This window comes from Homarus americanus, unplaced genomic scaffold (genome assembly GCF_018991925.1).
Source record: "Homarus americanus isolate GMGI-L3 unplaced genomic scaffold, GMGI_Hamer_2.0 scaffold58748, whole genome shotgun sequence".
Taxonomy (NCBI): domain Eukaryota; kingdom Metazoa; phylum Arthropoda; class Malacostraca; order Decapoda; family Nephropidae; genus Homarus; species Homarus americanus.
This window is the reverse complement of record NW_024729645.1, coordinates 23263-42390: the sequence shown is the minus strand read 5'-3', so window position 1 is coordinate 42390 and position 19128 is coordinate 23263. Positions and strand designations below refer to the sequence as shown.

The 19128-nt window shown below is 45.2% G+C and overlaps 1 protein-coding gene across 5 annotated transcripts in view; it reads left to right on the top strand.

The window, feature by feature from the left end:
• Positions 1–19128, top strand: part of LOC121866775 (LIM domain-binding protein 2-like) — a gene marked incomplete at its 3' end in the record, with an annotated part of 89967 nt that overhangs the window by 55348 nt on the left and 15491 nt on the right. For all 5 annotated transcript variants that reach the window (XM_042366472.1, XM_042366475.1, XM_042366473.1 and 2 more), the window contains 1 exon segment: positions 9632–9707. In XM_042366472.1, the coding sequence (XP_042222406.1) occupies positions 9632–9707 (76 nt within the window).

The following is a 19128-nucleotide window of genomic DNA, read 5'->3' as shown; positions in this document are numbered from 1 at the left end:
CCTCCCACACCTCTCAACACATCTACACCTCCCAACACATCCCTCACACCTCTCAACACACCTTCACACCTCCCACCTCTCAACACCTTCTACACCTCCCAACACACCTTCTACACCTCCCACACCTCCCAACACACCTTCTACACCTCCCACACCTCCCAACACACCTTCTAGACCTCTCACACCTCCCAACACACCTTCTAGACCTCCCACACCTCCCAACACACCTTCTAGACCTCCCACCTCAACACACCTTCTACACCTCCCAACACACCTTCTACACCTCCCACACCCCTCCCAACACACCCTACACCTCCCACCTCCCAACACACCCACCTCCCACACCTCCCAACCTAGACCTCCCACACCTCCCAACACACCTTCTAGACCTCCCACACCTCCCTTCCCTACACCTCCCACACCTCCCAACACACCTTCTACACCTCCCACACCTCCCAACACACCTTCACACCTCCCACACCTCCAACACACCTTCTACACCTCCCACACCTCCAAACACACCTTCTACACCTCCCACACCTCCTAACACACCTTCTACATCACCCACACCTCCCAACACACCTTCATCACCCACCTCCCAACACACCTACTACACCTCCCAACATACCTTCCTCCCACACCTCCCTATACCTTCTACACCTCCCACCTCCCAACACACCTTCTACATCCCACCTCCCAACACACCTCACCACCTCCCAACACACCTTCTACACCTCCCACACCTCCCAACATACCTTCTACATCACCCACCTCCCAACACACCTTCTACACCTCCCACACCTCCCAACACACTCTTCACCTCCCCAACACACCTCCCACACCTCCCAACACACCTTCTACACCTCCCACCTCCCAACACACACCTTCTACATCACCCACACCTCCCAACACACCCTCACACCTCCAGACACACCTTCTACATCACCACACCTCCCCAACACACCCTCCTCCAGACACACCTTCTACACCTCCCTCATCACACCTTCTAGACCTCCCATCTCCCAACACACCTTCTACACCTCCCACACCTCTAACACCTCCTACACCTCCCAACACATCTCACACCCCAACACACCTTCTACACCTCCCTCATATCCCAACACACCTTCTACACCTCCCACACCTCCCAATCACCTCCCGACACATCTCCCACACCTCCCAACACATCTCCCACACCCCAACACACCTTCTACACCTCCCTCATACCCCAACACACCTTCTACACCTCCCACACCTCCCAATACACCTCCCGACACATCTCCCACACCTCCCAACTCACGTTCTCGACCTCCCACATCTCCCAACACACCTTCTACACCTCCCAACACACCTCTTACTTGAGCGAAGTCAAATGCTGAGAGAAATTGACTTCCACTCTCTCCCCTAATATTTGTTCGCACTGTAAGACAAGGTTGACAAAGAAATTGATTGTCATTAGGTGCGTTAACTTGCGCTCGAAAAACATCAGGCAGCCAGCTAGGAAAGGCGAAAACCAAGGCTAACTAAACGAACGGTCGCCTGGCGTTCGTTCTTTTAAGTGTGAATCTGCAGGTTGAAGAATGCCATAACGAAATTGATTTTTCTGTCATAAATATAATTTTTCGTAGTGTGGCGGGTAATATGGCAGACTATAGTGGATAATATAGCAGGCTGTAGTGGGTAATATCGCAGGCTGTAGCAGGTAATATGGCAGGCTGTAGTGGGTAATATGGCAGGCTGTAGCGGGTAATATGGCAGGCTGTATCGGGTAATATGGCAGGCTGTAGCGGGTAATATGGCAGGCTGTAGCGGGTAATATGGCAGGCTGCATCGGGTAATATGGCAGGCTGTATCGAGTAATATGGCAGGCTGTAGCGGGTAATATGGCGAGGCTGTGGCGAGGTAATATGGCAGGTATCGGGTAATATGGCGAGGCTGTATCGGGTAATATGGCAGGCTGTATCGGGTAATATGGCGAGCTGTAACGGAAGGTAATAAGACTGGCTGTAACGGGTAATATGGCAGGCTGTAGCGGGTAATGTGAGCTGTATCGGGTAATATGGCAGGCTGTAGCGGGTAATATGGCGAGGCTGTATCGGGTAATATGGCGGGCTGTATCGAGTAATATGGCAGGCTGTATCGGGGTAATATGGCCGGGCTGTAACGAGTAATAAGACTGGCTGTAACGGGTGTATGGCGGGCTGTAGCGGGTAATATAGCAGGCTGTATCGAGTAATATGGCGGGCTGTATCGGGTAATATAGCCGGGCTGTAACGAGTAACAGGCTGGTAGCAACGGGTAATATGGCGGAGCTGTAGCGGGTAATATAACCCAGGCTGTATCGGGTAATATGGCAGGCTGTAGCGGGTAATATGGCAGGCTGTAGCGGGTAATATGGCAGGCTGTATCGAGTAATATGGCAAGCTGTAGCGGGTAATAAGACTGGCTGTAACGGGTAATATGGCAGGGTGACCCATCTGATCATCTGCTCATCACACGTCATGACTAACCTACCTGTTAACAAGTGTATGAGGTTCACTAGTACCGGATCACTGTTCTCCCTGGTACTGTGACGAGGGTGGCACTGTGATAGATCAAGTCTCATAGGTTTATTTTTGATGTTTTTGTTAACTAAAGATTAGAGAACGTATCTTGTTCCGATAAATTCAATAAAATATCGGGAGTTGTTTTTATCGTTATCAATGTGTTTTTGACTAAAGTGAGGCAGTTCGATGGTTTAGTTAAGAATTGTCGGGAGGCGTGGATCAGGTTTACACGCTTTAGGAAGGTGCGGTGTAGGGGACAGGGAGGTGTAGTGTTCATAGATTTGGTTATTTAGAGTTTGAAGACCAAGACAGATGCAGCAATACACCTGCACACAGGTAGTGAGGTGGAAGGGGGGGTTGACCGTTGGTACACGTGTGAATAATTGAGGCACCTTTGTTTGTCGACCCCTCCCATTGATTACCACCACGACTCACACACACCACGACACACACAACCACGGCACACACAACCACGACTCACACAGACTCTCACAACGACCACGACACACACACGGCACACACAACCACGACTCACACAACGACCACGACACACACAACCACGGTACACACAACCACGACTCACACACACACACACAACCACGACCACAACTCACTCACACAACGACCACGACTCACACAACGACCACGACACACACACCACGGCACACACAACTACGACTCACACAACCACCACTCACAACCACGACTCACACAACGACCACGACACACACAACCCACGACACACACAACTACGACTCACACCACCACCACTCACAACCACGACTCACACAACGACCGACACACACAACCACGACACACACAACTGACTCACACACAACCACCACTCACAACCACCACCACGACTCACACAACCACCACCGACTCACACAACCACCACCGACTCACACAACCACCACCAACGACTCACATAACCACCACCAACACGACTCCACACAACCACCACCAACACGACTCCCACCACCACCGACTCACACAACCACCACCAACACGACTCACACAACCACCACGACTCCCACCACCACCACGACTCACACAACCACCACCAACACGACTCCCACCACCAACACGACTCACACAACCACCACCAACACGACTCACACAACCACCACCACCACGACTCCCACCACCACGACTCACACAACCACCACTACCGACTCCTCACCACGACTCACACAACCACCACGACTCACACAACCACCACGACTCACATACCACCACCACGACTCTCACAACCACCACCACCGCGACTCACACTGCTACTACTACCACCACGACTCACGACCACCACCGCGACTCACAACCACCACCGCGACTCACACACTACCACCATGACTCTCACAACCACCACCACGACTCAGACACCACTACACGACTCACACAACCACCACTGACTCGCACAACCACCACCGCGACTCACACAACCACCGCGACTCCCCACCACCACCACCGGACTCACAACCACCACGACTCACACAACCACCGACTCACACCACCACCACCACGACTCACACACCACCACGACTCGCACAACCACGACTCACACAACCACCACCGACTCGCACAACCACCACCACGACTCACACAACCACCACCATGACTCGCACAACCACCACCGCCACTCACACAACCACCACCACGACTCAAACAACCACCACCACCTCGACTCACACAATCACCACTACGACTCACAACACCACGACTCACACAACCACCACCACGACTCACACGACCACTACCACACGACTCGCACAACCACTACCACACGACTCACACAACCACCACAACCACGACTCCCACAACCACCACAACTCCCACCACCACTATTCCGCCCCACCACCACGACTCCAACCACAACTCCTACACCCACCACCACGACTCCCACAACCCCTCCGACCGTGTACAATGGCACTGCAATTTATTGCTGATAGTAAGATAGCTAATATTTTGTAGATAAGTCAACCACTGTAAAAATTTGACACGCTACGTATTTAAAATAGTGTAGTACATAGTGGCACAATTTCACCACTAGGATCTGATAAAGGCCCTTTGTTACCTCTGCTCTAATCTTTTTCAAACTGCTCTCGCTCTAGGACAGGATGAGTATATGATGAGCTTTCTGCGCAGAATTCAGAGTTAGTACTACACCACTACCACCACGATGTACACACTGCCACATTCACCACCTGTGTGACCAATAGTTGAGTCGTCACATAATCCCCGTGACTATGTAAGTGGGGCAGTGGGCGGTGCGGCGGGCGAGGGAGGGGTCGTGATCTGAAGCTGGTCAAAGTTGACTCAGAGTGAAACACAAGAACACAGTATGAATTACGCCCCGCTTGGAGGAGGGGGAGGAGGAAGCCTTCTTGATCATCTGAACAGTGTCTTCACTTTTGCTTGCCCTTGATCCACTATACTACAGGCTGGCCAGAACCATGAACAAACACACACACACACACACACTCCTTTCATTCACCATCATTCATTCATCCACTCTGACTGCTGTAACAGATGTGTACTGATACGGCGTTCCCCTTCCACAACAAGGCCCCGAGATATCTGCCTGGCTCGCCGCCCCTGTCGTCACACACACACACACACGAGCACCACCGCAGTGTAGTTCTTGCAAAGGTTGACACAAATATGAATGAGGACTATGAGAATCAGATCAACATTGAAAAGACAGAAGCATGTTAGAATACCTTAGTGGTTTGTTTTATTATTAATTCCTTGAGGGCGATGGTTTAATCCCTTGAGGACGATGGTTTAATCCCTTGAGGACGATGGTTTAACCCCTTGAGGACGATGGTTTAACCCCTTGAGGATGATGGTTTAACCCTTTAAGAACAATGGTTTAACCCCTTGAGGACGATGGTTTAACTCCTTTAGGACGATGATTTAACTAACCGCTTGAGGATGATAGCTTAACCCTCTAGGGACGATGGTTTAACCCCTTGAGAACGATAGTTTAACCCTTTAAGGACGATGGTTTAACCCTTTAAGGACGATGGTTTAACCCTTTAAGGACGATGGTTTAACCCTTTAAGGACGATGGTTTAACCCTTTAAGGACGATGGTTTAACCCCTTGAGAACGATGGTTTAACTAACCCCTTGAGGATGATGGTTTAACCCTTTAAGGACGATGGTTTATCCCTTAAGGACTACGATTTAACCCCTCAAGGACGAAAACTCTTAAGGACGATAGTTTAACCCCCTGAGGACGATAGCTTAACCCCCTGAGAACGATAGTTTAACCCTTTGAGGACGATAGTTTAACCCTTTGAGGACGATAGTATGGCCCTTTGAGGACGATGGTTTAACCCTTTGAGGACGATAGTTTAATCCCCTGAGGACGATAGTTTAACCCTTTGAGGACGATAGTTTAACCCTTTGAGGACAATAGTTTAACCCTTTGAGGACGATAGTTTTACCCTTTGAGGACGATAGTTTAGCCCTTTGAGGACGATGGTTTAACCCTTTGAGGACGATAGTTTAACCCTTTGAGGACGATAGTTTAACCTTTTGAGGGCGATAGTTTAACCCTTTTAGGATGATAGTTTAACCCTTTTAGGACGATAGTTTAACCCTTTGAGAACGATAGTTTAATCCCCTGAGGACGATAGTTTAACCCTTTGAAGACGATAGTTTAACCCTTTGAGGGCGATAGTGTAACCCCCTGAGGACGATAGTTTAGCCCTTTGAGGACGACAGTTTAACCCTTTGAGGACGATGTTTTAACCCTTTGAGGACGATAGTTTAACCCTTTGAGGACGATAGTTTAACCCTTTGAGGACGACAGTTTAACCCTTTGAGGACGACAGTTTAACCCTTTGAGGACGATAGTTTAACCCTTTGAGGAGGACAGTTTAACCCTTTGAGGACGATGGTTTAACCCTTTGAGGACGATGGTTTAACCCTTTGAGGACGATAGTTTAACCCTTTGAGGACGATAGTTTAACCCTTTGAGGACGATAGTTTAACCCTTTGAGGACGATCATTTAAGATTTTGCTTTCATTGATTGAAAGCAAGTTGTCCGTTAGCGTCGTCTGTCAAGAAAATAGTTAAGGTCAAGATGCCCTTCATTATTCCCTGCTCAATGACGTGTGGAAGAGGGTTGTTGAAATGGGTTCCGTCCGTCTGTCTGTTTTTATCCTGTATACAAAAGAATCTGTTATCTTTTTTGGGGGGAGGGTACGTTTTTTCCTTTTTATTTCATTATTTCTGTAACCATGGAAACAAAAGTGGTCATGTTTCATTATCAAAACATGACTCAAATACCACATGTCATTATTATGTCTTGGTAAACGTATTAGTCTTGATTATAAAGAGGTGCCTTTTATATCCTAGGATGATCAGGTTTATTTAGCATTTCTCTACCTGTACATTCCCGTGTTGACTAACTACTCTATAAGGTAAAAATGACACACACACACTTTGGTACACACACACTTTGGTAGTGGTGGTGTCGGTGGTAGTAGTGGTGACGATGGTAGTAGTGGTGACGATGGTAGTAGTGGTGACGATGGTAGTAGTGGTGACGATGGTAGTAGTGGTGACGATGATTTTGTAGGTCAGTGATGTAGGCTACCAGGTTAATGTTATCCACCTCGACTATATTGTAAGTGCTATCATATTGGGCCCTTATAAAGATTAGGAACACAAAACTGACTTCAGCCACCCTAACAAGGAACCAGGTGTGTGTGTGTGTGTGTGTGTGTGTGTGTGTGTGTGTGTGTGTGTATGTATGTGTGTATGTATGTATGTGTGTATGTGTATGTGTATGTATGTATGTGTATGTATGTATGTATGTATGTATGTATGTGTATGTGTGTGTATGTGTATGTGTGTGTGCTGTGTGTGTGTATGTGTGTGTGTGTGTGTATGTGTGTGTGTGTGTGTGTGTGTGTGTGTGTGTGTGTGTGTGTATGTGTGTGTGTGTGTGTGTGTGTGTGTGTATGTGTGTGTGTGTGTGTGTGTGTGTGTGTGTGTGTGTGTGTGTGTGGTTCTTAGCATTTTCGTAGTAAAAGAAGAAATAATAAAAATCCTCACAATCATGAATGAGATGGAAAAGCACTACTGGTGTTTGAACATTTATCACAGATGCAGTTCTTGCTTGACCTAGTTGAGGCACTGTTACCGTGGTGTAGGGATTCCCAGTTTATTTTAAGCACTTCCGGAATAGCTACAGATCTCTATGGTGGTTATTGGTCAACTCAACCCCCTGTCATTTCAACCATTGTCAATTCAACCCCCTGTCATTTCAACCACTGTCAATTCAACTCCCTGTCATTTCAACCACTGTCAATTCAACTCCCTGTCATTTCAACCACTGTCAATTCAACCCTTGTCAACCGGGCCTCTGTCAATTCATTCCCTGTTTGTTTATTTGGACCTAGAAAGGCAGTAAAGGCGGCGAAACTGGAACTTGAAAAAAATATGTTATTCGGCCTTTGGGGATCAGGTGAGGGGGGGGGGGAGGCGCCATGGATTCAAGTGAGGCAGTTAGATGCATTCTTATACGTTAGAAAGATAATTTAATTTAGAGTCATCAGGAGGCGTGGATCAGGTTTACACGCTTTAGATAGGTGAGGTGTAGGGGACAGGAAAGTGTAGTGTTAGTAGATTTGGTTATTAGTTTGTAAAGACCAAGACAGTTGCAGCAATACACCTGCACACCTGTAATATTTAATGGTTTATTGAAAGTACATGAGTCAAAAGGCTGAAAATATACAACAAACCGCGAGAATAAAAATTTCATATGGTGAAATTGGGGAGTGGGTCACTTGATAGATAAAAAAACTTTCAGTACAAGAAGAGAAGAAACAGGGAGTGAACATACAAATTAACTACATACTGTATCTGGTAGTGAGGAAGCCGGTGTCGTAAACCCTCACGTGACTTGATAGCGACGCCAACAATGTCCTTCCTGCGGTTCAGAGGACCCGCGTATGGGGGGGGACTATGGGCAGTCCTAGACGCTCCTTTCCTCCCGTCTGGTCACAATCTGCACATGGTCCTGGTAGATCCTTCGGCTAACATGGGGGTGTTGGAGAGAGATGTTTGGAGTCCTAATTTGTCACCTGGTGTAGCTGGGTGTACTCATTACTGCCCTTGTGTAGATTGGAGTCTTGATTTCTTCATCCAGTTGATGGTGAGTGTATAGGTCGGGACCTGGGTGTTTGAGGTACACTGCGTATGGGCCGCGGGGCACTGACTTGTCACTGTCTAACACTGGTTTCCATTCTTTTCGAGTTGGAATTTGTAATTTTGAATATCAGTTGTGGGTTGATCGTCAGTCTTTGCGCTGTATTGTCGGTGGGCGGATGTTGATGGATCCTGTTGGGGAATAGGAGCAAGGGGGAGGGGTGGACAATCCATCCCTGGCAACCGAGAGGCGCCAAGTATACGTCTTCACTTCATGGGAGCTGAGGTGTGTGTGTGAAATATCATAGGTCAGAGGTGGAGGATAAAAAAAAATATGTTTATATGTCGCAATAGGTACCTTACACCAGCTACGGCGGCACTATCTTGTCTTGCTATATACTGCAGATAGCAGGTAGACAGTGATGAACGACGGCATCTAAAATGTCTGATTCGCTGACCCAATGAGAGAGACAATCACAGCGAAGATGGTTGAGAAATGAGTTATGTGATAGAAGCTATACTGGTCTTATCCGTTGTAAACACACACACACACACTAGTTGCATCACCTACAGTACCTAACTCGGGAAATGACGTGATGTTGTTTTGGCCCTGAGTTCAGTTATTGAGGATCAGGTTACGAAATATTGTAACACTCTTCAATTGCTTGAAATGTTTGTAAGTGCTCAAGGTCAAATTTGTCATTACTTTTAACCAGGTTTCGAATAGTGATCGTTTTAATGACCGAACTAACCAATTCATAAGATGCCATCGTCTGTCACTAGTTTCAGTCGTGTTTATATATGACAGAGCAGGTACTAGGTCTACCTGGGAGACGACGAAGCAAAGTAGATATATCAATTGCTTCTTAACTTTTCCCAAGATATATGTACAGTATAATAATATATTTTCTCTTTTTTCAGACGCCACACGCCGTACTTCGGGCAGCCCGACTACCGCCTGTACGAGCTCAACAAGCGGCTGCAACAGAGATCGGAGGTAAGGAAGCTTTCGTGTTCTTGTTGGGGAGACTCAGGGGTGTCAACTTTCAGAAATGAACTGATAGCTTGGCCAGCAGAGTAGTGGAAGAAGCCCTTAACTCCGCTGCTTGGGAGAAGGGGGCGGGAGGGTGTAGGAGGGAGTGGGGTTAGGGTGTAGAAGGGAGGCGAGGGTGAGGGAGTAGTAGATGGAAAAGAATGAAAAGTAGGAGGGAGGGTTTGTTCAAAAGGAAGGAAGGGTCTAGGCCAGCAAAGGCTCGGGTATGGAAGGGCGGAATATGTGAGGGAACAAGCGGGAAGGGTGAAGGAGGAAGGACGTGGGAAGGGTGAGGGAGGTGGACGTGTGAGGGAGAATGCTAAAGTAGTAGTTGTAAAGTGAGGAAAGGGAGGGTGAAGGAGGTAGGGGGGAATGCGTTGGGGAGGTCGCAAGAGTACGGAGGGAGGGGAGAGTGCTGGAGTAGGGGAGGGAGGTAGATAGGAATAGGTAAAAGAAAAATAGAGGAGGATGAGAATAAGGACGAGTAAAGAAATTTAACAAAAACAAGAAAAAAAAATAACCTGAATGAACCGAGTGAGAGCCTAGGTATTCGTAATGACGCTTCTGCGCTTCACCTTGCACAGGATGTAAGGGGGTGCCCAATAAACTAACCTCCTCTGGGCAATCTAAAAAACAAAATCGTTGTGACACCTGCTAAATACTGTACAGTTATCTCTAGGAATTATTATATAACTGTCATCTGGGTATAACGTGTTGGATGGAGTTAGTAAATGCTAATTAAGATGTTGCCACTGTTTTATAACATAGAGCTGATGGTGAGCTAGTGACAACACACATCATGGGTTATGTTCAACGGAAACGGTAAACATTGTCAACGTAAAGGCAAATAGATAACAATTGGCAATGGTAATTTTAATCAACAAACCAGTGTAATGTAATAATGGTTTTTATGATAGTAAAAAGTAAAACAGTAGAAAAGTAAATGTTTCTACAAACACTTAGACGGTAAATATCTTTGAGATGATATAAATGAAGGGGGTGTAGCCTTTGAGTGTAAGAACAGAGAGAGAAGAGAGAGAATCAAATGTAAGAACTGAGAGAGAAAGAAAGAAAACAAGGGTAAGAACTGTGGGAGAGAGAGAGAGAGAGAGAGAGAAGTAAAGAGGAAAGACGGAGGCAGATGTGTGTGCGGGGGGGGGGGTGACAGGCAGGGGAGCATCACCCCTGGGGAGCAATACACCGCCTGGCATCAACACACGCAAGGGGGCGTGTAGATACACACATACACCCTTCCTCCCCCCCTCACACACTATGTCTTTACATCAGTGTGCAGACTTGGTTCTTGGCTCATGACAAAGATGGCGCCGTGTTATAGAAAGCGAGTCCGTGTGTGTTTGGACATACGTTCTGCTTTTGGGCACGACAAATCCTTTAGTTCAATTTAGACATCCATAGTATGTATAGTACTGCATATTCAATATGAGCGGCCAGCGACTGTTCTTCACCTGTGGGGGCGGGCTGGTCAACCATACACCAGGGTCTTGGCCTCAAAGGTTCGCTCGATGAACATTCCTCAGTCGTCATAGGGTATGGTTAAGAATGTTCCTAAATTGGTTGACGATGTTAAAAATATAATTATCGTAGAGAATCTTTTGAAATATTGTGTGTTGATTTTATCCCCTGGTTTTATTGATGCAACTTGGCGATTATATTTTTGCGTTATTTTTTTGTAAGTCAGTAAGTCCACCAATTGTGTGCATCTTTACGTCTTTAATTGTGATGAATATTCATGATATGAACCAATGAGAATCTGGACTCAGGGTATGAGGGTTCACCACTGTTTATCTCGGCAACTATCAATACAATATGTACAGTGAGAGAATGAAGTATCTTCCCGGGGTTTTGATGAATACATCGCAGAACGGTTGAGCCATTCGACACACGCCTGTGTGTAGCTCATAAACAGTTGGCAGACCTGTGGAACCTTGGAAAGGGGTCGCCAGTGACACCATTCACTGTGTTGGGTGGTCAGGTTTCATTATACTTCGGCCAGAGCTGGGAAGATACTTCATACTCTCACTGTACAGTTCTCAGTCTTTCTTTATATTTGTCTACCATATACGTTTATAGATTAACTGCATGGCAAATATTATTATATACGTCTACTGTTAGTTATTGCGTAAGTGCAATAATAATATTATTATTATTATTGTGGGGGTAAGAAAAGGCTGTGGTATTAAGAAAAGGCTGTGTTTTATATCCAACATTGTTTAATATATAATCAGAATTCTTAATGAAAGAAGTTATAGTGACAATGAAAGAATAAAAGTTAATGGTAAAGTAATGTTAGATAAAGCGTCATGCAGATGATACTGGTCTTATCATGGATCAGTGAAGAAGCGTTACAAAAACTGGTTAACACTCGTGGAAAAGGGTGAAGAATGTGGGTTAAGAGATAATGCTGTAAAGACGAAAGTGATGGTTGTTTCCAAATAGAAAATAACCCCTAAAATATGAATTATGGCAGGCAACAGGGAACTTAAACCAGAGGAAATTTTTATGTATTTGGGAAGTAACATTAGCTGTGATGGTAGACGTACGGAAGAAATCGTGACGCGAATAGGTCGAGTAAAAACAGTATTTAATAATGTAAAAGACCTCATGAAAAAGGACATCAACTTCAATTTGGGAAAAATGGCTGCTGAAAAAAATATATATGACAAGGACTGTTTTATGGAACATGTGTTGACACTTCCAGTAGACACCAGAAAGAGGTTGGAGGTCTTTGAAGTGGGGTGTTAAAGGCGAATGTTAAGAATAAGTTAAAGACAGAAAAACAAATGAAGTAGTACTAAGAGTAGCAAAAAAATATAGATAAATATTTTAAATGTACAGAAAAAGAAACGTGGGATACTTTGGTCATATAAACAGAGATGGGGGATAATAACTGAAATATAATGGGCAGTGTTGTGGGTAGGAGGGCCAGGGGACGGCAAATACTGGGATGGGTGAATAAAATTAAAAACAGACGAAAACGTTTAGAGTGGAGGACCGTTCTCTCTCTCTCTCTCTCTCTCTCTTGCTTCGTCTGTGGGAACATGACGTAGCCGCGCTGGCGTCCTCACAATTGCTCCAGATATGTTACCAATAGCTTCACGAAACTTCACTCGTGACTTAAGGCGTTTATTGTAGATGCACGGTATAGCTAACGCGTTATTTATTCAGTCTGCGCAGACGCTTCTGCTGAGTTCTGAGCATGACACCTTGAGAGGGAAAAGCAAACACCTTGATCAGGCGTTAGCGTGTGCAGCGCCCGAATTGCTAACAACCAATCAGGAGTTTCTCCAGTGGGTAAATACGCGGATCATGGCTGCTTATGGAGAATATGTTGACGAATATTGAATAGTTTTGGGGGGCATGTAAGGCAATAAAAAATCTGATATGATAATGAAATAATTATATATGCAGTAGTATATTGGATAGGACCTAAAACAAAGCGTATGGCGTGAAAGAATTGAAAAGGATCACGCTTAGTTGAAACCTGTTTTGGCTCCGCCCTTTTATAAGTGGGTGTTGTGCGATTTCATTAGCCTTCGGTGACTTTGGTGTAATAATATTGATAATTCCTCAAATGTGATTAAAACCTTAATATCATTACTCATAAGATACTTTAAATAGGGGTGAACAAGTTGATTACAGTTCTGTAAGTGCAAAAGTTGAGACATAAACGAACCTGAAATTCGTTGTATTTCGTTTATAAATATGTGAACATCTAGCCGCGAGAGACAGTAGTATGGTTTCAGAGTCCGGGAGAAATTACCTTTACAACGAGACCGATTTTGTGTTATTCTTATTTATTGTTGACTGATTTACTTTTTTTCCATAATTTTCTATATAACTTCTTCACTATTTCTTTCCGTATTGTGTCCAAATAACAGTTTTCCTAATTTTATTGTTTTCTGGAGACTGTGTTGTACAACAGTTATTCCCAAGACACGGTACTGTCGAATTTTTTAATGACAGTCCAGGAAACCTAGCGCGTTAGCTATTCCGTGCATTTACAAAATACGCCTTTATTGTCCAGGGCCCAGTTATCCCATTTGATATAGGGGAGAAAGGTCCTTGCAAAAAACCGTATGTGCCAATATAGGCCAGCAGACTTTGTGTACTGACACTCGCTTTTCGTCACTGTGAACCAGTGAATTTTTCACGTTATGGAAAATGTCAGTAATAATAATTAAGATAATAATAATAATATAAGTAATAATTGTTCTTGATATTTATAATGTCATAATGATAATGGCAAGTAACAATAACAGCAGCAGCAACAGACTCGTGAGGCCTGGGGGCATCTTTGTTTACTGTGTGGGAGGGAGGAAAACGTTTGTGAGTGTCCACTGAACATTTAAATGCCTTCCTCCCCCCCCCCACCTCTTGACTCACGCAGGATTATAGCCATTTAAAACTCCGGGGGTGTCGCAGTGTAAATGTATCGAATGTAATGAAGTGAAGCCAAAGAGGGGTGTATTGTGGCTGTTTCCTCAGTGAGGGTGTAGTGTGGTAGGTTAAACAGGGGTGTAGTGTGGCAGGTTACACAGGGGTGTAGTGTGGCAGGTTACACAGGGGTGTAGTGTGGCAGGTTACACAGGGGTGTAGTGTGGCAGGTTACACACAGGGGTGTAGTATGGCAGGTTACACACAGGGGTGTATTTTGGCAGGTTACACAGGGGTGTGCAGGTTACACACAGGGGTGTAGTGTGGCAGGTTGCACAGGGGTGTGCAGGTTGCACAGGGGTGTAGTGTTGCAGGTTACACACAGAGGTGTAGTGTTGCAGGTTACACACAGGGGTGTGTGTGCAGGTTACACACATGTAGTGTGGCGGGTTACACACATGGGTGTAGTGTGGCAGGTTACACACAGGGGTGTAGTGTGGCAGGTTACACACAGGGGTGTAATGTGACAGGTTACACACAGGGGTGCAGTGTGGCAGGTTACACACAGGGGTGTAGTGTGGCAGGTAACACACAGGGGTGTAGTGTGGCAGGTTACACACAAGGGTGTAGTGTGGCAGGTTACCCACAGGGTGTAGTGTGGCAGGTTACACACAGGGTGTAGTGTGGCAGGTTACACACAGGAGTGTAGTGTGGCAGGTTACACACAGGGGTGTAGTGTGGCAGAGTAACACACAGAGGGTGTAGTGTGGCAGGGTACACACAGAGGGTGTAGTGTGGCAGGTTACACACAGGGGTGTAGTGTGGCAGGTTACACACAGGAGTGTAGTGTGGCAGGTTACACACAGGGGTGTAGTGTGGCAGGTAACACACAGGGGTGTAGTGTGGCAGGGGTACACACAGAGGTGTAGTGTGGCAGGTTACACACAGGGGTGTAGTGTGGCAGGTTACACACAGGGGTGTAGTGTGGCAGGTTACACAGGTGTAGTGTGGCAGGTTACACACAGAGGTGTAGTGTGGCAGGTTACACACAGGTGTAGTGTGGCAGGCTCCACACAAGGGTGGTGTGGTAGGTTACACAGTGGTGTTGTGTGGCAGGCTCCACTCTAGGGTGTAGTGTGGTAGGCTCCACACTGGGGTGTAGTGTGGTTGGCTCCACACGGGTGTAGTGTGACAGGCTCCACACAGGGGTGTAGTGTGGTAGTACCCCACAAGAGAAGCCCTCACCATGTTATTGATCACACACTGGCTGACTTACACTTGGGTAGTGGCCAGTTTGCCCGGGGATTTATTTCTCAACGTGTGGTATAGTGAGACAGCCGGTTTACCAGGGAACAACAGCATAAGTCAATACGGGATATCAAGTACACTACCAAGTACATCAATCCCTGCATATTGCCACTATCATCATAATGACTTTATATCAATACAAGTGAAGATATTGATTTGATATACACTACATAGGCAGTAATTCTCAGGTGGAGTCCGTATCAACAGATATACCAGAAGCATAAGTACAGGTGTAGGTAAAAAATACAAATATGCGTGTGTCACAAATTTATAAAGTTGGTATCCGTGCTACTGTGTCATACAAACGTACCTAAAACGCACTCAGCCTCGCTAGGCACAGTGCACAGTGATGGTAGTAACTGGTGAGGTGTAGTGGGTCAGTATCTCAAGATAGGGCGGGGTGGCCACTTGCTGCCTTGAACTGAGCTACGCGTATTTCCTTCCCTCTTCTTGGTCTTCTGGATATTATATCTCTACTGATTCTCCTCATGTTTACTCTCCTTCACTTAATTCATTTTTTTCCTCCTACCGAATGTATTTTCCCCCTTTTTTTTCTCTCGAAAACTGTCTTGCTTCTCTTTCTCTTCTCCCTCCCTCCCTCCCTCTTTCTATCACTTACTTCTCCTTCCCTCCCTTTCACTTTCTTACCACACACCGTACCCACTAATACACATTAATCCATATCCAGTACGCTGCCACCCCATCACGCATCTCTGCATTACCTGCTGCTGCATCACGCGTCAGACACGAACCTTTGCAGACCCGTGACCTGATATATATCATTTCTTTAAACTTCCTGTCAGCCATTTAGAGAGGCGAAGTTCGTGAGTGTTCATTAATCGTATGACTGTGGATGTGTTGTTCTGGTGTACAGTGTGTGTCTGTCTATCTGTCTGTCTGTCTGTCTGTCTGTCTGTCTGTCTGTGTGTGTGTGTGTGTGTGTGTGTGTGTGTGTGTGTGTGTGTGTGTGTGTGTGTGTGTGTGTGTGTCATCCATGTTGATTGTTTCTTGGTCTAGTGAGAAGAATGTGATTCTCTGATGGTCTAATAAGAAGAATGGAACTTATTTAGAAGGAGAAAATAAAATGAACTAGTGCAGAAAGTTGCTCTGTAATTCAGCCGACCTGACACATGCCACTGTTTTTTTATTTATTTATTTATTTTTATTATTTATTTTATTTAATTATTTATTTTTATTATTTATTTTATTTATTTATTTATTTATTTTATTTTTTTGCATATGAGTGCTAACCAGTGTGGATACGGAAGAGCCCTCTTGTCACGAATTAGTGTTGTGTCAATAGATCAGAATTCTGTCTTTTTCACTTATGCTCAGGTTAAAGAATAATTATATGCCTTGACCTTGAGTGATATAGTACGGCTGGAATGAACCTAATTAATATCTTAAGACTGACATTTAGTAATAATTTTAATGAAATGGTAATTAATGCCTGTAAGGATTCGGTGAGCATTCATAGTAAGTCAGTCTTCATGAGGAAGTACATTTGGCATGCTAATTTATGGGTAAAATCTGGGAAAGAGAACCATTGCTTTTAGCCAAACCAAATACTGTATGACCTAATGTAATTAAGTTAAGTTCTTGCTTTTGTGTGACTTTTTTTTTTAGATGTCATTAATTAAGGTTAGAAGAGGAAAGGGGAAAACTGTGGAAGTTTATGAATTAGAGAGGGAGACTGGCGTGCTGTGACCATGCTACCAAATAAGCTTACTGAGTTAGTTGTATGTAAATGTATAAGAGTACTGGGTTTACTGTTTACCCCGCGCCGTGTTTACTGTTTACCCCGCGCCGTGTTTACTGTTTACCCCGCGCCGTGTTTACTGTTTACCCCGCGCCGTGTTTACTGTTTACCCTGCGCCGCTGTTTACCCTGCGCCGTGTTTACTGTTTACCCGCGCCGTGTTTATGTTTACTGTTTACCGCGCCGTGTTTACTGTTTACCCTGTTTATGTTTACCCTGCGCCGTGTTTACTGTTTACCCTGTACCATGTTTATAGTTTACCCGCGCCGTGTTTACTGTTTACCCTGTACCATGTTTACTGTTTACGCGCTGTGTTTACTGTTTACCCTGTACCATGTTTACTGTTTACCCCGCGCTGTGTTTACTGTTTACCCTGTACCATGTTTACTGTTTACCCCGTGCCATGTTTACTGTTTACCCTGTACCATGTTTACTGTTTACCCCGTGCCGTGTTTACTGGTTACCCTGTACCATGTTTACTGTTTACCCCGTACCGTGTTTACTGTTTACCCTGTACCATGTTTACTGTTTACCCCGTGCCGTGTTTACTGTTTACCCCGTGCCGTGTTTACTGTTTACCCCGTGCCGTGTTTACTGTTTACCCTGTACCATGTTTACTGTTTACCCCGTGCCGTGTTTACTGTTTACCCCGTGCCGTGTTTACTGTTTACCCTGTACCATGTTTACTGAGTTTGAGGGAAGGGTGTACTGTGCATAGGTTTATTTCCCCATCCAACCATGACCCTAAGATATGAGAGATACCTTGAGGCATTTTTACGTCTGTTACTGAAAAGACCAACGGCATCGCGAGGCATAAATTACAAGTGATATACCGCAGTTGAGCGAATTATTCTTGTGGTAACAGAGGCATAAAATACACGTTGATTTAAGGGGGCAATAAATCCTGGTGACATTAGGAAGGCATATAATAAATAACATTGTAGTTCATGAAATGTTATTTCAAAGTGAGGCATTTGTGTTGGTGACGGCGGCCATTGAGTACTTTTATTATTGATTGACTTAAATTGAATAAGGTATAATAGAGGATAAATTTCGTTTGATATACTTATTAAATAAAAAGTGTTGGTTATAATATTTCGAGTAGATAGACAGGCATACAGGATCCTCCGTGTAGTGATAAAAGGTTAATGTCACCTTCCCCCCCCCCCAGGCCGTCACCCCTTTTAGACCCGTCAACCCCCCCCCAGACCTTCACTCCCTATGACGTCATCGTCGACCGTCACTTCCCCGTCACCTCTCACTCACAGCCCTGACAGTCACCCCTAGACACTCATCCCCTGACCGTCATCTCCCCAGACTGTTACCCCCAAACCGTCAATCCCCCGACCGTAACAGTCTTCATGGAACTACACATCAAATACTAAGGGGAATAACAGTCTTGTCAGGTTTTGGCTCTGTCAGTGCATTTGATGGGGAGGGTTAAGTTGGGAGGATGGAGGGAGCCGAGGACATTAATATTCGCGTAAACCATATTCAATTCTTTACTTAACCTTGTCATGCCGAGCTTATTGTAAACTTAACCTTGTCATGTCTAGCCTATTGTGAGCTTAACCTTGTCATGCCTGGCTTATTGCGAACTTAACCGTGTCATGTCTAGCCTATTGTGAACTTAACCTTGTCATGCATAGTCTATTGTGAACTTAACCTTGTCATGCTTAGTCTATTGTAAACTTAGCCGAGCCTCTAGTCTACTGGGAACTTAGCATACTGTATGTAGCTCCTGTATGACTCAAGAGGGTAGTAGAAAGGTACAGACTGAAACGTGTTTGTAAGAAGTGATTATTCGTGTTAAACAATTCTCTTCAAACCTTAAACTTGCAATCATTGAACAGTTAAAGTTGCGATCTGTGTTTTAAGGTTTGATGAGTAGTGCTAAAATCCGACACTCTTGCCGCTCATTTTA